At 38.5% G+C, this 20,835-nt stretch overlaps 1 protein-coding gene across 5 annotated transcripts in view; it reads right to left on the reverse strand.

The window, feature by feature from the left end:
* Enox2 (ecto-NOX disulfide-thiol exchanger 2) overlaps positions 1–20,835 on the reverse strand; it is a 320,995-nt gene that overhangs the window by 70,981 nt on the left and 229,179 nt on the right. For all 5 annotated transcript variants that reach the window (XM_052171208.1, XM_052171207.1, XM_052171205.1 and 2 more), the window contains one exon: positions 10,904–11,038. In XM_052171208.1, coding sequence (XP_052027168.1) covers positions 10,904–11,000 — 97 coding nt within the window. In that variant the 5' untranslated portion in view covers positions 11,001–11,038. The remainder of the gene's footprint in view (positions 1–10,903; positions 11,039–20,835) is intronic.

Here is a 20,835-nt window from a genome sequence, read left to right on the forward strand (position 1 = left end):
AACTAAGACACCCTCCTCTGCAGAGACAAGTCAAGCAAGCTAGGCCATCTCCATCTTCTAATGCCTGCGTTCTTGAGGTGCTAATACCATAGAGAAGTTTAGGAAGAAAAAAAATTATCTCCCATGGTTTATTTTATTTTATAAAAGCACTTACTTTTAACCATCATATGTTATCTCATTCAACATGAATGTATACCTATACACACCCTTTCTCTCTTAAGGATTTCATGAGTTTTTTTCTTTTGTACTCAGTAGTATGTGACCTTGATGAAAGTTTTTATATGTCTATATTTCTATTTCTCTTTTGGTAAACAGGAGTGCATAATGGAATTCAGCTGAAACAATGAAAGAACAAAACAGGTCTGAAGACCTCTGGCACAATAGTCCTCATAGATAAATAGTCTTCCTTTTGTGCCAGGTGTGAAACACACACTGATAAACTCACTAATTCAGATATTCACTATTAGAGTCTACAACGTTTCTGACAAGGATTCTTTATGTTGGCTCTGTGCAGGTGGTGGGGAGGGTGTCTAAGTTTTCCTTTTTATCCCAGAGAACTTAAGGTCCTTGACCCCCTGTATTGCTGGTAGAATAAGAACACTGCGATTCAGAGTGCCATTTAGGTGTTTGAAAAATTTGATTCCTTGTGCAGAAGATTTTGGAGAAATTATCTCCATTATCTCACCCATTTACAAACTGCTAATTTTCTTCAGGAAAAGATCAGATTAGATTGTATGCCACCTAAACAATTTTCCTCTGCTGTCGGATGTTTGTCTTCCTCTTATTGTTCTGCCTGCCTCCTCATTGTTATTCATATAGCTCTGTCACTCACAACTCCACCTTACCACAGATTACAGAAACATCACTTCATTAAACAAGTTCTGCTGCTTCTACCAAGAAGGAAATGCCTGTCTTCCTGTACTGTCTACTAATAAATCGAGACAAACAAATATAAAGGATAATGTAATTCCTGATAGATGTACTGACCATTCTACAGTTTGGTATGATTATATTAATATTTTATAAATTCATTTAAAAGCAAATGTATTCATGACATATGGTTAAAGACAATAAATAATCCTCCTTTAGTTCCATAGGCTAAGCTGCCCAAGTGGGCTTGCTAGAGGGCAGGTTGCTCATGATCTTCAAAAGCTCCCATCTCATTAATTATTTTGTTTATGTTTAACCAGTAAGATACAAAGTAGAACTGAATTTCCAAAGCCAATGGGGAAAAGCAATGAGATACTGGGCATTATATTTATATACAGAATGTGAAAAATCAAAGTGAAATTTAGAACACACTGGGAACACAAAAGAAATCCCTTCCCTTTTCCTGGCTGCTAGCCTGGATTGAGGAGTACTGCCAGCATATATATTACTGACGCCTACTAGTCACAGTCACAGTTCAAACACCTGAAAGAGATTTGAAATCACACACAAAGAGTGTGGAAAAAGTCAAGGCATTCCTCCAAAGTTCATTTGACAAAAAAATTCTTTGTTCAGTTTTGCTTTTATTATTTCTTCTTTTGCTACCCATTTCCTAAAGCCTTCTTGACTCTTGGCACAGCCACTGCTGGGTAGGCCATAAAATATTCGTTTGTATACCTCCTTTTGAATCATGTAATTTTCAAAGTCCTACCCTATTGGGAATTCTGCCAATTCTGAGTTAGCTAGGCAAGCTCTCTGCTCAGATCTACCACATGATTTCAAGTAATTTTTTTCAGGGTAAGCGCAAGCTGTCCCTGCTACTTAGCAACTTGCATTCCCCAAGTTTGGTGATATCATCTGACACTATGCACATATCTGGGCAACTGAGTGAGAATGGACACAGAGTCATATCTACACTGTTTTCCCACCATTCATCTGTCAGTCTGTTAACAGTCAGTTGGCTGGGGTCCTTTGCTCTGACAGGATATGAATTGTGGACAGGTGAGGTGAAAATTTTCTGGCTGGAAGTTCTGGGCCCTTGAATACACAAGGGCTAGGGACTAGAGATAAAGAGCCTGTCTTAGAGATCTAAACCCTGAGAATTGGGACATACTGGCCCAGGCTTTAGAAACTATACATGTATGGCTCTATCTGTTCATGTTGAGGGCTTATTGTTCTGGGCTTATTTACCAGTCCCTCTAGCACGTGGAAGCTATTGTAATTATTGGTTAACAGCAGCACCAGGTGCAGGTTACAAGATAGCTGCAGCAGCAGACAGTAAGTACCTTTTGGTTTCAAAGCTCTCAGACAGGTCTTCCATACTGGGACCCACAGCTCTATAGTGGCAACTGTTAGAACTCTCTGGTTCAGAGAGTTGGGATCTTCAGGCTTTGACAGTGACATGTACAAAGTTTTTGGTTTTAGGGTATCCAAGGCCTATTTAAAGATTGTTAACTCACTGGCACTCTTTTAGTGAACAGGGCCATCTTGAGTTGTCTTCAGTGTTTTTGCTCTCTATTGTTTCTGTTCTCACCACTCTCTGGAAATCTTCATTTGCTCTCTCTAGGCTGTTGTTGCTGCTCTCTGTTGCTGCTGCCGCTGTCCTATACTCTCCTGTGTTTATAATAAGCAATTTGCTTATTGGGTCAAGAAAGCACCACTCAATGGAAGCCTTTACTGGTTTGAATTTTACAACACCAGGGACTATCAGCTTACTTTAAGAATGAGTCTAACAATTCATTTATATAACTGGAAAGGGGATGTGTCAAGGGAGTTTGCACTAATCTAGGCACACTTACATGAAAATGAAGGTCTGTACTTGAACCTGTAGTTTGCACTAGCACTCAGGCAAATGTGGAACCATGTCCATCAAACAAATTAATAAATGTGCTTGCACCACTCACAGGTCTTCTGCTGGGCATCTAGAGAAGAGGTATTTCTTCTTGCTTGGGTAGAAATTGCTTTAGAGTTATCTAGGTTTCACAAGGTCTTGTTATGGTAAAAAAGTCTACTGCAAGTGATTTAAAATAGGCACAATAAGGATAGTCCTCTTTGGACAAGAGTTGAGCTTTAAGCAGTATGCATCTATGGTTGCCATGCAGCTTCTTTAATATGTCCATAGAGTATATGAAGCAGCTACTGTTGATAATGAGGGAAATTTATCTGGCTCCTTGGCTGGTAATTCTTGGACCAAAGAAGCTATGGCACCAAAGGAGGTCTAATGGCAGTCAATTTGAGGGTCAATCAGGTATGTTGTGAATACTTTTGGAGAATTAATGAGTGTATTTCCCACTCTATCCACAGTTCCTGGATTTCTGGACTTTAGAGATAAATAACACAAAATTTTATATATACATGTACACATACACACACACACACACACACACACACACACGAGACTGCTAACCTTTGAATTTGCCAAGAAAAGATGTGTGGAAAAAATAACAGACAATCTAAGCAATGTGTGCTTCATGTATTTTATAAGGGACAGAACATCTTTTTTTCCCCACCATTTTTTTTCTAAATTCTTTGTTTACATTCCAAATGCTTTCCCCTTTCTGAGTTTCCCCCTCCCCATATGTCCCATAAGCCTTCTCTCCACCCATTCTCCAATCACCTCCCTCCTTTTTCTCTGTCCTGGTACTCCCCTACAATGCTGGATCAGGCCCTAAGGACAGAACATCTTAAAACCAAAAATTTAGAACATCAATACTGTCAGAATAAAGAACATGTTTTCAGTCAAGCAAATTCACTTTTGCAAAAAAAAAAAGAAAAAAAACAAACCCTCATTATATTTTTCATTTTTATATTTTGCTACAGACTAGAGAAAATAATATTTACTAGTCTTAGGCTATACACGAGTTCTCTGAGAGCATTCAAGAGTTCTCTGAGAGCATTCAAGTATTTCATATATTATGAACCCTGAAATATGAAACTTTCCATAAAAAATTCTGTTGGAGATATAATATTGCAAATCCACAATATCATTATGAAATGGTTCTTCTTGGGCAGGGAAAATGGCTCTGTGAGCGAAGAAGTTTGCTGCACAAGTATGAGAACTTGAATTTGGGTCTCGCACATCCATGTAAACACTGGGAATTATGTAGTGGGATATTTCTAACCCCAGTGTAAGGTAGGTCGAGGCAGACAGGCAGACCAGAGGGGCTCTCAGGGGAGTAAGGAAGAAAGCAATAAAGCAGTATACTCAATGCTCCTCTAGCCTCTGTACAGCACACAAGTATGTGCACCCTCACTCTCATACACCACAAAGGCATAAATGCACAGAGGACACATACATACATGTTTCCCTTTCAAGGACTGAAATATTGCTGTATTTTATCTTCATAACTAATCTGGTCAGTTTTTTTTCCCCTGAAATTTGGAAACTAGCCACAATCCTAGGATTTACATATATAACTTCTAATTTACCTTCTTACATTGTCTTCTCTTTCAATTCTTATTATATTTTCACAGGTGATAATTTTCTTTATAGTAGAGTCATTTTTCTTCTATTATATTAAGTTTTTAATAAACTACATCACCATCTTTGTGCAAGAAGGTGATCTGGTTGAACTCAGTAGTTCACCCCTGTCTGAATATCATCTTCCTTATTTACTTCCCAGTTATTGACACTGTTTCCACTGCTCACACTCTTCTTTAGTTCTTGATCCCCAGTGTGCTCCCAGTTATCTCTGATTCAAAAATCTCCTCATCTGTGACTCCTCTCTGACCAACATTGTTTATCTAGATCCCCAATGTGCTCCTAGTTATCTCTGATTCAAAAATCTCCTCTTCTGTGACTCTTCTCTGACCAACATTGTTTATCTAGATCCCCAATGTGCTCCTAGTTATCTCTGATTCAAAAATCTCCTCTTCTGTGACTCTTCTCTGACCAACATTGTTTATCTAGATCCCCAATGTGCTCCTAGTTATCTCTGATTCAAAAATCTCCTCTTCTGTGACTCTTCTCTGACCAACATTGTTTATCTAGATCCCCAATGTGCTCCTAGTTATCTCTGATTCAAAAATCTCTTCTGTGACTCTTCTCTGACCAACATTGTTTATCTAGCACTCTGGTTAAAAACAACACCTTTAAAAAAAGCAAACAAGCTTTTACTCTGACTCTTTGTATATTACACTACAGTGGTATTTTTATAATAAGCCCCTACCAATGGAGTCTGAGTTCAAGGCAAGGACTGAGTCATTTGGATCTCTACTTTGAATGAACTCAGAATCTGCATTAATAAAGAAATGCTGAAATGAAATAAGAAACTAATAAAATGGAAGGGAAGCTTTTGAGCTGTTGTCAATCAAGAAGCAGCTTATACCTGAAAACACATTTTAGTAGGGAGAAAATGTGATTCTGTAAAAGTATTGGAGCTGATTTCAGAGTGGGGATCTTTGTGTTTACCTGCTTTCTCCCTTGGGTTCCTCCTAGTACCATGGATACAGCAGGCTTCAGTGAATATTGCTTGTATGAGTGAATGAATAAACATCATCACTCCAATAGTCTGTTATAACAGTTTACAATAAGGAGCCTTTAAAATATTTTTTTCTTATGATTGGTTGTATACTTGTGTATTTCAGTGAATTAAGACTATGCTATGTTTATTTTGAAGTTTCTGAAGCCCTTGATCTTTGTGTATTTTTCTAAATGTTCTAAATAGTTTAAAACATTCCTATATGAAAATGCCATCAGCATTTATCTATATATACTGTGATGTAAATGACTATCATTTCTATGGAACAGTCCTTGGGAGGTATATCTCTACAGTGCCACTCATTTCCTTTTATGGCCCCTACACTCTAGTTAATCTTCATGTCACCAGCTCCCAAGTCAATCATGATGTAATTGTTTCTGGGGAAAGGCATGGTAGAATACAGATCATACAGCTTTTACATTTTGTTAAAGTTGTGTACCTTTTCACATAGGCAAATACTTACACATTTTAAACATTTTTCATTAAACTGCAGATAACCTCAGTCAGGTGCAACCCAAATGATGACAAATTGCTTTTCCCTAATTGCCCTACCAGCTACTCTATAAGTGTGGAAACACATATACCTCTTGGAGATTAGTAACACATATACAGATGTAAATATACAGTATGTTGGGACTACTATTATTGGAAGCATTCTGAGTTTGCTTTAGAGAAATACTAATTCTACTTGATATACTGTTGCACATCTCACTGGCTCTTGGTAAAGTGTCTACCATGTGATAAATAGTAGTCTTTCTTAGGATCTCACCCTATTTGTCATTGAAAGTATCTTATACCTGTGGAAGATGTAAAAAGTAATACAAACCTAAGTCCAGACTTTGTTAGGTATCTGGCAGAAAGGGGGCTGGCTGGTCATGAGTTATGTAAACATTCTTCTGTTTCTATCATAGTTAGCCTGCTAAGTTCAAGGAGAACTGTCATCTAGAAAATGACAGTACCCATGGTGGAGAGAGATATTTCTACTTTCATAGTTCACAGTTCATCATGAAGCTGCTAAGGGCATTTGTCTTAGGATGGAAAAAATAAACAGACAAAGGCAAACAACGTAGAATGAACCAACTGAGAATTATTCACGTTTTATCTTGGATGACTAGACTAGACCTTTAACCAGAAGCTAGGGCATTTTTGCTTGCTCCTTTCATGTAACAATGAACAGTCTTTTAGGAATGTTTTGGCAAAGCAAACACTCTTGCAGAGAATTGGTGTAAGAAGAGATCCTGTCCTGTCATCACTGTTAATGTTACTGAAAAGGAGTTGTGCAAAACAACATGGTAGATGAAAGCGGCTCTACTCCAAACATGATCCCCACTTGAAGCTTCTAATTATGCCAGTCATTGTTTTCAATGACAAATATGTGTTCATAAACACCATCCATGACAGTGGAGATTTGAACTCTCAGGGGAATGCCAAAAAACCTTATATATCATTTGTTTTTTATCTGTAACAAAGTACATTCTATTGCCATAGGGAGGTCACATCAGACAGGCCAAAGAACAGTCTACTGTCTCAGCCGAAAACTGTCTGAGAGGCAAAAAACAGTGGCTAAATTGCTAAGCCATCAATAAAGGTACTTTGGAGAATAGTTGCATGAGGGTCATTTTTAATTAGCATATAATAATTGCACAAAATAATGGTTTTCATCATGACATTTCCATACATTTATATAGGTAGTGTGATTTATTTACACACTTCATCACATTTCCCATCCCTTTCTGCTGTGGATGGCTATGTGCTGCTTGTATTTTTATGTTAATTCTGCTCTCCCAGGAGAGGCTGTCTGGAATGAGGAATAATTCACATACTCAGGTGGCTTCTTGTGATCCAAACCTCTAATGAATAAAGGAGCCAACCTCTGGGCGAGTAGGCAAGACTTCTAGGTTGGACAGAAGAAGAGAGGAAACAGGAAAGAGTTAGGTTCTTTTGGAACAGGGACAGCATAAGGGTAAGATATAGCTGTTAGAGTTTCCCCGTTATCATAGTGGATCTGCAAGGATTTGCCACCAGAGGCATCAAATTTTAATAAGGCTTACAGGATTAGGTTTTAGCTGTTGTGCCCAGAGATTGAGTGGGAATTTAGCGAGCTTGGTGGAGAGATTGTGGAGTTCTGAGTCAGAGCCTCCATGAGATAAAAACATGTTGGCCACTCCCCACCAGTGCATGGCTGACAAGGCCATCAGGGCAGGTACAAGTGCAGGAACGTGCTGGTTTTTTATATTTTCTGCCACACCTTTCCCCTCCAATTGGCCCCCTGTCTAGAGGATTGGGCAAAAATCATAGAGGTTACTCTAAAACTGCACCAAGATGGTAGATACCCTGTCTCCTAGACCTTGAGAAGTAGTAAGGTAGGTAGGCAGCATTCATTGGAGTAGCATAGCCTTGTTGTGGTGTGAATGTGAAGTGCCCTTCACAGGTCCAGTTGGTAGCACTACTTTGGAAATGTCTGAAACCTTTGCAGACATAATGTTAGCAAACAGTTCATCTGCTTCCACCATGCATTCCCTGTCATGATAATATCCGTTCTTAAGCTTTAAGCTGCAAGCCAAAGGGGGAAGATAAATGATGCAGCCCAGCCTAATACAGAAGAGAGCTGGAAGCTTCCTAGAGAATACATGGTAAGAGCCCATATTAAAAGACGAAAGCAGAGGGATTCTGGTGTGCTTAAGCAACAGTATGAGATACACTGACTCTGGAAAAGGGAATTTGCACCTGTTCATTTTTGTTTTTCTACTTTTATTTCATCTGGCAATAGTGCTGTCTACATTTATTACAGGTCTTTCCTCCTCAGTTCCTCTCTTATATGTCAGTCATTGTGTGTGTGTGTGTGTGTGTGTGTGTGTGCATGTGTAAATCACCAAAGACATATCCAGTGGTGTGCTTTGTTAACTTCTTAGCCATCTCTCAATTCAATCCATGTTGAGATTTGCCATAACTGATCTTGTGCATGCCTTGGACGTGTACTCAGAACTTTAATGAGCTAATTACATTTTCCCTTAGTGTCTATGACCTAGCCAAGACAAGTCTTGTAGAGTAGGCTTTAAATCCAATCAGAATGTGGCTGGTTACTCCTGCATAACTATTGTACCAGTAGACACATATTACTAGGTCAGACCAATCATTATTATAGATTGTAGGGTTCACAGTGGGGCAAGATTTTTAAATATTTATTCAGTGATAGCATAGATAGAACTTCCTGGCACTATTAAAGTTATAAGGTATTGATAAAGCTTCTGGGTTGGTACCCATTCATTATTCATATATTTTTCTTTCTTTTTTTAATAATTAACCAGTCAGATTTATATATTAATAAATTCTCAATTCACAAGATGATCACACAATAATTTCTGTGCCAACTGATAATTCCTACCTAGATTAGACAAGTTACCCCAATTATTTTATCCCTTTATAACATATCTAGCTATGGCTATTCAAAGCCACACTCGTTCTGAACCATCCTGTACTTGCTTCCCCCCCTCTCCTGAGTCACTCTCTGTTCCAGCAACTCTTAGCTCCACCTCCCTTTCCCTGTCCAATCACAGGATTCCTGCTGCACTAATATTTTAATATAAAGATAATTAGTGCTTGGTGATTGTATCAATCAGAGTTAAGCCAGAAGACAGAAAACATATGGTCATTTCAACAGGGAATGTCTAATATGAAAAACAATTGGCTAGTAACATGAACATAGCTAAGAGATAAAAAGAACCCAAAAAAATATAGTAGCCAGGTATGATGGCTGAAGCCTGTACTCCCAGCACTTGAGAGATTGAGGCAGGAGGATTGTTATGAGTTTAAGTTCAGATTAAGCTACATGGGGAAATTCTGTCTCAAGGAATATATACATCAGGAACAGAGAGAGTTAAATCTGAGATTAAGGCAGACGTGAACAAACTAAATGAGTTGGGGTTTTCTTGCTGTTTGGTCTTTTTATTTCTCTCAATTCTCATTCACCAATCAACACATAGTTCAGTGATCTTTGGTTACTTGACTGTGTGGATTTCTTCCTACCATCAACAAGCCACCTATTCTGCAGACAGCACGAGTGTCTGCTACTTTAATTGAGTTTGAACATTGTCCTTCTTTTTTATGCTTAGTAATTTTTATTGGATATTTTATTTATTTACACTTTAAATGTTTTTCCCTTTTCTGATTCCCCCCTCCAGAAACTCCCTATCCCATCCCCTTCCTCCTGTTTCTATGAGAGTGTTCCCTCACGCACCCATACACTCATACACTTTTTTTCTTGATTGATCTCTTTTGTAGTTGTTTCCCAGTATTTGATATAATAACATCTCTTAATTTATTGCCAATATTGTCATCAATTCCATTATAATCCAGAAAGATTTAAAATTCAGGTTGGAACTGTAAAACGGAAGAAGGAACTAATTATATAAAGAAAAGGCACAGCACTGTGGATCAATATGATAATGCTTATGAATTATTTGGGTGTCTTTTAAAAAATGAAATTTCTGTGCCAGTAGGTCTGGGATGGGGTCTCATATTTTAGGAATCAAAACAATTCCAGGATTATACAAGAACATATTTTGAGCAACAAACATCTAGCTTGATTAGGTCTTCTTGTGCATTTATGTAGGGCTGCAATTAAATACATCTAAGGAGATTAATGTTCAGGCTGTTTGAAAAGCTACCCCAGGCTCCCAGAGATGACATTAATTAGTTCTTACTAGCCAGGAAGCTGTGTTGTGTCTATACGAACCCCTTTTTTACTGTGATGTTTTGCTTCTGATTTCATTTTTTAAATAAACATTTTAAAACATACATACATACATACACACACAGTCATGCTATGGCGCACATGTAGAAGTGAAGAGGACAACCTGCAAGATTTGATTCTCTCCTTCTGTCATGTGGGTTCTGGGAATCAAGCTTAAGCTATCACACTTTGGCGTAGAGTGTCTTTCACCATCTGAATTAGTTTTCTGGTCCTTGAGTTCATAATTATTGGAGATGGAGTTAGGCCACCATGTCCATTAATGTGTGTGTGTGTGTATGTGTGTGTGTGCACATACACATATGTAAACAGTGTCATACAATGCCAAAATTATTTTGGAGCTGATGCACCTACCATGTTCCTTCTTCCTCTTTAGATATTTAGGATTTAAGATATGTTTAAGTAAGTTCTCTTTCCACGCACATGTTTATTTGTCTCCTCTAAGAAGTCTATAAAAATAGACAAGCTTTGTAATTACTTGTCAAAATTCTGTTGACTTTTATTTCAATACATGTTCAGTGACCCCATCCTGTATCTGATATACTCCTAGATTGCCTAAAGTGCCGACTGTCATTAGTGTACTAGTAACCACTGGCTATTCAATGGATAAAGCTCATATTATAAAACTACTCACACTAGGTGGAATCTAGAAAATGTCAACTTCAAAATAACTTGTATCATATTATTATATTTGTTACTACATGGTCAATAAAAAGTTCTTGTGAGGTAATTAAAAATAACATACCAGGTAAAATTGGTTGTCCAGCAATTCCCAGTGGAGCCATTCCAAGATTATTCATTGCTGTGGCCCATGCAGTTGGATCAGACACTGGCAGCGTCATTGCAGCAGAATCTACATTCAGAGTTCTAGTATTATCAGCTGAAATGAAATGACAGACCAAATAATTTGTTGTGTCGAGGTTCCACTTTGTAGTTTAGTTCTTAGAGTAAACCCTGTTAACATTTTTGAAAAATAGTCAGTGAACAAGTAGTGGTTAAGGCCTAAATGCAATGTAAGTTCTCTTGTAAGGACTGAAATAATATAGCTTAAAGTGGCAGGAAGTTATGAAATTTGAAAGCAATTTACCAGATGACATTTTAGTGTATTTCCTTTCCACCCTCTCTCCTTTCTACCCATCATAAATGTACACATCAAAGGAGTTTGGAATAATTAAGTAGTTCTTATCCTTCTCTGTCTATTAGCATATTATTACTTTAGCAGAGTTCATTCAAACTGCTCAGGGATGCAAACCAAGAGAAAAGAAATCACCCAAGGGCTTCTGTCGTTGGTAATAAAATGTGAAAAATATACTCCTGGCAAAAGTTTAGGTCCTAGCAGTCTTACAGTTGACAGAGCTAAGCAGATCTTCAGCTAATAAAATATTCTGGGGGTTAGGGGAAAAAGAATGAAACAGCAGACAGTAGACATGGCCTCTATCCACAAAGACTGCACAATCTAGTTGAGGAGACAGATGATGATGATAATTTCTGTGAGTACCAGTACCACCTCAGCCTGCCACTATCACTAATTATTGTGTGCTTACCATATGTCAATTAAAGCAGCTGGCATACGTCATTGTCATTTAACTTTCAGGACAAATCTATGAGATGGGGAGGATTTATATCTTCAACAAATGGAATGTTTTGAAAGGTTATCTTGGTGAATCCCTGCAGCCATCTTTGCTAACTGCAGGGGCAGAAAAACATCACTAGGTACTGTATTATCCTGAGCTTAAAATCTCTGGGGGTGCAAACCGCCAGTGGTCTGCCTGCGCCCAGGACCTGAGCACATAGGCGGTTTGTCTGCCAGCCAGCCTGTCATGGAGCCTGTGTCCTACTTAGAGAGCAGCAGAGGGAGTGAAATCCCGCAGCCATCTTCCCTGTCTGCTGGGGCAGAAAAGCATCACTAGGTACTGAATTATCCCAAGCTTAAGATCTCTGGGGGTGCAAACTGCCAGGGGTCTCTGCCTGCGCCTAGGACCTGCCTAGGGAACTGCCTGCACTTAGGCAGTTCATTTGCCAGCCAGCCTGTCGTGGGGCCTGTGTCCTACATGAGGATCAACAGAGGGAGTGACTCTCCACTGCACCTTAAGAAATGTTCAGCATCATTAATCATTAGGGAAATGCAAATCAAAACAACCCTAAGATTTCACCTCACACCAGTCAGAATGGCTAAGGTCAAAAAATCAGGTGACAGCAGGTGTTGGCGAGAATGTGGAGAAAGAGGAACACTCCTCCACTGCTGGTGGGATTGCAAGATGGTGCAACCACTTTGGAAATCAGTCTGGTAGTTCTTTAGAAATCTGGGCATGACACTTCCGGAGGACCCTGCTATACCACTCCTGGGCATATACCCAGAGGATTCCCTGGCATGCAATAACGACACATGCTCCACTATGTTCATAGCAGCCCTATTTGTAGTAGCCAGAAGCTGGAAAGAACCCATGTGTCCCTCAATGGAGGAATGGATACAAAAAATGTGGTATATTTACACAATGGAGTACTATTCAGCCATTAGAAACAATGAATTCATGAAATTCTTAGACAAATGGATGGAGCTGGAGAACATCATACTAAGTGAGGTAACCCAGTCTCAAAAGATCAGTCATGGTGTGCACTCACTGATAAGTGGCTATTAGCCTAGAGACTTTGAATACCCAAGACATAATCTACATATTAAATGATGTCCAAGAAGAACAGAGGTGTGGCCCCTGGTTCTAGAAAGACTCAGTGCAGCAGTATAGGGAAACACCAGTACTGGGAAGTGGAAAGGGGAAGATGGGGGAACAGGGGGAGGCAAGAGGGCTTATGGGACTTTCCGGGAGTGGGGAGCCAGAAAAGGGGAAATCATTTGAAATATACATAAAGAATATATAGAAAAAAAAGGTTATCTCTCTTACCCAAGGTTTTACAGAATACATACACTTTAGTAACTATTCTTTACTGTCCTTAATAAAATAATTAAGAGCCAATGAAATACATGAGTAGTTTAGATGAGATTACTTAAGTTTATGGAATAAAGGGATTCTGTGGTCTGAGTAGGTAATTACTTTATAGAGAATAGATGTTGAAAGAGTAGGGTAGAATTGTATGGACTATATTTAGAGTGATAGGTGGTATTAGCTAGTAAACAAAAGTGGCATCCCTGAAAAAGATAACATAAGCAAAGACACTGAAGTGGGTAATATATGAAAGGGCAAGTGCCGACTGAACAGTTAGGTGAGATATAGTCAATAAATTATCTGAGCACACAAGTGTTTTAATTTAGGAAATTTCTCCTTGATTGCTGATAGCCTTCAGGTAAAAGAAAACACATAGCCTTCTGACTACCTTCCAATATGAACATCTGTCAATTAGACCCCTGAAGGCAACTCTGTTCTAAGAGTAGCTTGTTAATGTCCATCAAGTCCTTCCAAGGCAATACTGGGGATAGTCCTTGGCTTCGTTATTTATACGTGTGCTATTTTAGTCTGCGTGAGAACAAGCAAATGTCCAAAGTTATTAGTTTTGAAATTTGAGTTTTGTCATTCTTTGTCTTGAATTCTTCCACAACACTCACACCCACACATATACAGAGAGGAAGGCAAGGGGGAGGGGAGAGAGCCATAAGTGTTCTTCACTACAATCTAAGCTGCTGAATTGCTCCAGTTGTAGAATCTCTAGTCCTCACACACATTTCCATAGCTCTCTCATGGAGGCCTAGATTAAGCGAAACAGAGCCCTGTAAATATTAGAAAGAAAACAAAAATATAGCATCAAATACAGAGTTTACATAAGCAATAATCAGGTCCATCTGGATTTCCAATGTCCAGGTAACACATGTTTGGGGATCTCTGATTGGAGACTGCAGAATGTTGTCCAGGGAACACAAGTAATTCTATAGTAACTAGGTCACAATGTCAAAATGTCTTTCTTCTGGCTCCTTTATTTATTGCCATCATATCTATATATTCTTGGGGAAAAGAAAACCAACCAACCAACCAACCAACCAACCAACCTGGGAGCTCTTCTCACCATTTTAAAATAAAATACTGGAATTTCTAAACTACAAACCTCTCCAAACTCTGGACAAATTTGGGAGTCAGAGGTGACAAGGATAAGGATCTAAGCTTTCAGTTTTAAAGGACAATGCAGTATTCTTCTTTGCAATATGCCCATCAACCAAAGTGTCTGTTAAAATGTTGGTTAGCACACATCCTGCTAAGGTTTATTTATAAGAACAGATAAGGACCCTGTGCAACTAGGAGCATTATTTTACCACAATGACTGTCATTCCTAAATTCCCAAGTATGTTTTAAGTGTTCTCCTCTCCTTCGCTTCTTCTACCACCTATCTCTACCCATCAGATTCTCCTCATTTTCCATGGGTAATCTCAAATACCACTTCACCTGTGAAGCCACCTCACTAAAATTAATTATTCCTTCCTATATGCTCTCGATACATTTTATCTTGCTTACAATTTTTATATACTAATTCTCAGAATCTGCATTATCGAACCCATTACTTTGGGGCGTCTTGCTATAGAGCAGATTCTGTGCTAGTGACTAGGAAACAGTGATGAAAACTTGCTGACTGCTCTGGAAGAACTTGCAATATAGTGGGAGGGACAGATACACAAAGAACCAAATACTAATTATTCTAATAAGCACTACAATAAAACCATGAGTAAAGTGCTCAGGGACTCCAGAAGAATAATTAAAGCTATAGGAAGGGGTTTAGGTATATGTATTTGGAGATGAGAAGGGTAGACAAGATGAGTTGCCAGAGAAACTTTCACTGGAAAAGAATTATTTCAATGGGTCCATAGGAGGGTTATAATTTTCATCTAGATAATGAGTGGAGGATAAGGTTAGAGCAGTGTGGGAATCAAGAACAACTGAATGTTCATCAAAGATGGTCTTGAATTATAGTTTTTGGCTATATTTCTATCTTCTAGCTTGATGTTAGGTCACAGATGGAGTCTTAGGGATATTTTTAATCATTTTTTTTGAGACAGGATCTCACTATGGAGCATTGGTTGGTTTGGAACTGACAGAGTTCTGTCTGTCTCTGCCTTGTAAGTTACTGGAGCTAAAGGTTTGTACCAGCACACCCAGCATAGGAATCTTTTTAAGTCTCTGCTTTTTTAATGTTGTGTGGGGCAAAAATTATCAATTCAAGATATATTTAAATAAATGTCTAACGAAAATTAAATTGTATTGACTTTGGTACATAGGCAATGCATGCAATGACATTCATTGATAGCCTATCCCCATGTTCAGAATAATAAACTGTTTTAACATAGACATCATTATTGCTAAGCCAATTCTCAATATTAACTAAATATGTAGAGGAGTTTATTTACAGTTACAACCAGAGGCAGATCCGTCTAATAATTTGGTCTGATCTTATTAACTATAATCATGCTCTTGCATCAGCACAATCATTTATGTAAGAATGACTGCAAAAGTTTTTGTTCAAACATAAATTCTAGGTGATCCTCTGCTTCCCAGATGTCTTAGGTTAATGGTTCACATTAACAAAATGTGCTATGGTAAATACATCTGTAGAATTATCACTAAGTGGTAGAAAAATTAGGCCTTATTCTAATTTGCTTTCAAGTCTAAATATGGATATCAAGCAATTTCTTTAGTATCTTAGCAAACGAGAGTCACATCCCATAGATACCTATAACCCAGTTCTGAAGTGAATGGAAAGGAGGGACTTGCTGTTGTTTTCTGGATTGTAGCATACCTAAAAAAATCCACACAATCCCCAGACCCATGGAGAGACTTTGCCTCAAGACAATAGGCAGAGGGTGATAGAGGAGGGCACACATCGGAGAGGAATAGAAGGGTCTCCTCTCACCTCACACCCACACACATACTTGCATACATATATACACATATATGCATGTACATAAACACACATACATCTTTTTTTTAAAAAGAGAGAAATATGCAGAATATAAGTGCCAGTGATACACAATGCTCTTCAGAAAACCTTCCTTAGTTTTCCTACTTTGCTCTGTGACAACTCCTTAAAAGATTAGAACTTACAGAGTAGATGCCCAGAAGTGCCTTCAAAGCACCTGAAGTGAGGATTGAGCATTTTGGAATAAGAGTGCAAAGGAATAACATCAAAGGAAGAAAAGCTTTGGAAGTGATTATCCACTTTAACTTGATGCCACTTCATAACTACCAAGTCAGTGCCCATTTATGAACCACTGATTATCCAATTCTGTAAAAGCTATTTGAAAATAAAGATTACACATCTTATCATACTGAAGTTTATGATTATAAATGCCCCTTTCCCCTTTGAAACAAGTAAAATATGTTGATAAAATCCCTATATTCTTTATTCTTTTATTAAGATAAAAACTTTCTTGGCAATTTGCTCTTCTCCAAATATTTTTTTAAAATAATAGTATTTATTTTGTGTTTGTGTGAGGGTAAGCATGTGCCATGCATGAGATTAGAGAATGACTTTTGGACATTGCTCAGGAGACATAAACCTCATTTACTTCTGTTACTACTACCAATAAATCTACTTTTAAATAAGAGTATTCTGTAAATGTACAATGGGGGGGATTACCTGCTAGATTTTACAGATCTAAAGCCATTCAAACTCCCTTTATACTGTGTGGTCCTGGATTGTGGACTTAGCTCTCTATCATTTCTGCAGAAGGAAGATAATAGACCCCAGATCTCTGAACCACACCAATACTAACACAGTTTTTGAATAATATAACAGAAACCATACTGGGACTAATATCTTCAGCATACTTACTATATGCCAGGCATTGCTCTGGCATTTTATGTCTATGAATTTAAAGCCCAAGGCAACTCTATGAAATAAATTCTTCTCATTATCTCATCTCATTGTATTGATGAATTAATAAGCACAGAGGCCATACAGTGGAGCCAGAATACAAGCTTAGAAAGTCTAGTTCCATGATTTTTGCTCTTACTTATGATATGACACTAAATAAGGGTAGTCAAAAATGTTAGGCAAGATTTAAACCTGGACATTAGGGTATTCCCCGTGTCTTCTATTCTAGTGGTTCTTATTTGGAGCTAAGTTTTTTCCTCAATGAAATTTGATAGTCTGGAGGCATTTCTATTTGTACCATTTGAGGATAGGGAATGTTTGCTGAGATCTGTCTAGTAGATAGGTAAAGACCAAGGAAGCTGGAAATCTTCTGTCCTACAGGGCAGTCCTCTGGAGTGAAGAGTTATCTGGCTCTAAATGTCTATTGTAGTGAGATTGAGAGATTTTTCTCCATGGCAGCAATTTAGTGTGTTTCTCAAAATATATTTGTGTGTGTGTGCGTGTGCGTGTGCGTGTGCGTGTGTGTGTGTGTGTGTGTGTGTAAGCATGCTATGTTTCATGTGTGGAGACCACGGAACAACTAGTCCAAGCAGGGCCTCCTTATTTCTGTTGCGCTGTATGAGATTTTGGGCTATTCATCTGTTTCTCTCTCTGACATTTTGTAGAAGATGAGCCAGAAGTATGCCATTGTTTAGCCCCTTTGGGTGACTTCCAAGTGTTGCATTTGGGTCACCATTGAACTTGTGCTTCCTTCTGAGGTTTGTGCTTGTATCCACTGAGCCATCTCCATAGTTCACAATTTTGTAGATTCTTAATGAAGAGTGGCTGGCACGCCTGGTTTTGTCATAACCCTTAGTCATTTATCACTTGCACAGCCAATCCCATGTTCACAGTTCTTGACATACCCTCTCATGCTAGTATGCAGTAGTAAATACTAAGAGTAATCTGGATGGACTCCCAGGAATCTATTTAAATCATTGTCTACTTTTTCTATGCTTCACATCAAAGAAATCATTCCTGTCATGGTATGGAGATAGACACTACAGAAGGCTGACAGGCTGCTATTTCAAGAGTGGTACTATCAATAGTACTAAAAACCCAACTATGATGAAAGGAAGTAAGAGAAAATTTAGAAAATGTTTTTATTGAACACAGAGCAAACCCCAATTTTTTGGCACATCACATAGTACTCTGTATATAGCAGGCATGCAAAAAATATTTTCTTTGATAGATTATGGCATAAGGATAGTATTGTGTGTCCCAGCAGTGAATAACAATGTGCTTTCTGTTCTTTGGCTAATGGAAAGGAAACAGCAGAATAAATCATGTTTTTGGATTGCATTAAGCCTAAGGCTCAAGGTTTTATCTTCTGCTTCGTATTTATTGCTCATGAAGCAATATATTGTGCTCTGCAAGTGTTATTTTGAGTCCTTGTTCATTTTCCTTGAAAATTAACAATACATCATTGTTTATGAACAATGCACTGAAGCCCCAGGTACCCACTCTCCTGTTGCAGATGTCACTGGCAGTGACGCTACAGCTTGCATCATGGCTATTCAGGCTGAAAGAAGTGACAATGAATTTTGTAAGATAAAGCTCTGAGACAGCAGACAGATGACGCTATTAGACAAGCAGGGGGTTTACCTCCTTGTGAGTGTTATGTAGGACAGATCAAAAAGCCACTCAAGAAAATTAGGATGTCACAACTTATTCTTACTGGAAATGGAATGGAGTGGAGGGGAAAAGAGGAAGGGAGCAAAGGGGGGAAAGAAAGAGAGGAGGCTCTGAATGTTCGTACATATAGTAAGTAATCATCCTCACATGGATTGTGCATGTGCAGCATGGCGTGGGAGATAGGAGCTTAATCCTTAAGACATACAGATGAGAAATTTAGGGTAGAAGGCACTTTCACAAACTGAACAACTCCCCAGGGAGTCACTTCTTTTATATAAGCAAGATAGTTCTTGAGACAGTATCTGAGCAGTTACGAGGACATTACAGATTTTAAGCTAGTTCAATTGGACCTGCACAGAATCAAGCCAGCCAAAATTCCAGCAGGAATGGTGCACGAGCTCACTGAGTCCTACCCACAGCAAAGGGAGATATGGAGTCTGATGGCTTCTGGGGAAGGGTCATTTTCTTCAGATATGATAGGAAGTCCATGTGCCAACGAATGGTCTTACACCCATGCACATACTTGCAACACTAACTTGACTGAGTGGGTTAAGAAAAAAAAGTGCATATGTTGGGGGACACTGAAGGAGTTGGAAAGGAGGTAATGGGGTGGACTTTATACAAGCACATTATATATTTTATATTATATATTATATATTTGTAAACAAGTTCTCTAGTAATCATTACAGTGAGAGTGGAGAGGTGGTAGTGAGAAGGAATATTACAGGTTTTGGCCCATACCCATTCAGGAATCCTTAATATACATCTTATATTTATGAAAACAACATGTCATAGGGAAGTAATAAAACTTGCAGTCAGATAGATATAAACATCTAACCATAATTCTAGTACTTATTAGTTCTGTGAACTGACAGTTCTACAAACTTTTAAACTAGTTTATCCATCTATACCTGAAGATATCTATCTTTCAGGTACTAAGAATGATGACTCATTGTCATTTGCTCCTCAACCCCGACTTTATATCTTCATATGTGTAATATATGTGTATACAAAATGCATATACACACATTTTGCATGTGTGTGTAAGCATGTATGTGGATATGCAAGTGTGTGTGTGTGTGTGTGTGTGTGTGTGTGTGTGTGTGTGTACATATGGATGCTTGAGGGTGATGTCAGGAATCATCCTCTCTGGCTTTTTTTTTTTTTTTTACCTTATTCACTGAAGTAGAGTCTCCCACTCAAAACCAGTACCTGCTAACATGAATCCTCCTGCTAGCCAGCTTGCCCTATATTCATCTCCTGAGCCTGGAATTAGAGGTGGGCCACAGTGCCCACCATGCTTGTATAGCAGTTATATATTGGTTCTACAGATCTGAATTCGGTTACTCATGTTTATGAGAAAAGTGTTTTAACCACTGAGAAACTCCCAGTCCCAATGATAATTATTCTGATTCCTACTACTGAATTGTGCAAAATAGTTTTATAGTTAATGATTTTTTCAAATATAAATGTTGATAATTACAAAAAGGAAGATGTATTTTAGGCTCTGACCATGATCATTACATATTTTCCTTAATGATGAAACAACAAAGGTAATATTTATCAAGTATGCCAACTTCACAGATAATGAAGATGAAATGCAAATAAGTTGAGAAATTGCCTAGGTTACTACAGACATACGTAATTCTGGAGCTAGAATTCCAATCTGGGGAAGTGTGGTTCCAGACTGCACTCTCTTAAACACGAACTTAAGACTATTATCAATGCTGAGTCTAATCTGTCTGAGACTGAAGAAGCAGCCATCTTGTACTGCACTCAACTCCCTTCATATTTCCTTTCCCTCTCAATGAGAAAGAAACCACTAGCTGCCCTGTGGGGGTGTCTTTTTTACATACTTTTGAGCTAGACACAGAGCTTCCCTTATTGTTTTGGGGTACATTTAAAGATTCGCAGGTATTGAGAGCCTCTGCTATTGCATGACAAATACAGAGGGGGACACTTTCAGCCAGCCATTGAACTGAGCACAGGGTCCCCAATGGAGGAGCTAGAGAAAGGACCCAAGGAGCTGAAGGGGTTTGCAGTGCCATAGGAGGAACAATGATGAACCACCCAGTACCCCCAGAGCTCCCAGGGACAAAACCACCAACCAAAGAGTACACTTGAAGTTACCCATGGCTCCAGACACATAGGCAGCAGAGGATGATCTTGTTAGACACCAAAGGGAAGAGAGAC

This window comes from Apodemus sylvaticus, chromosome X (assembly GCF_947179515.1).
Source record: "Apodemus sylvaticus chromosome X, mApoSyl1.1, whole genome shotgun sequence".
NCBI lineage: Eukaryota > Metazoa > Chordata > Mammalia > Rodentia > Muridae > Apodemus > Apodemus sylvaticus.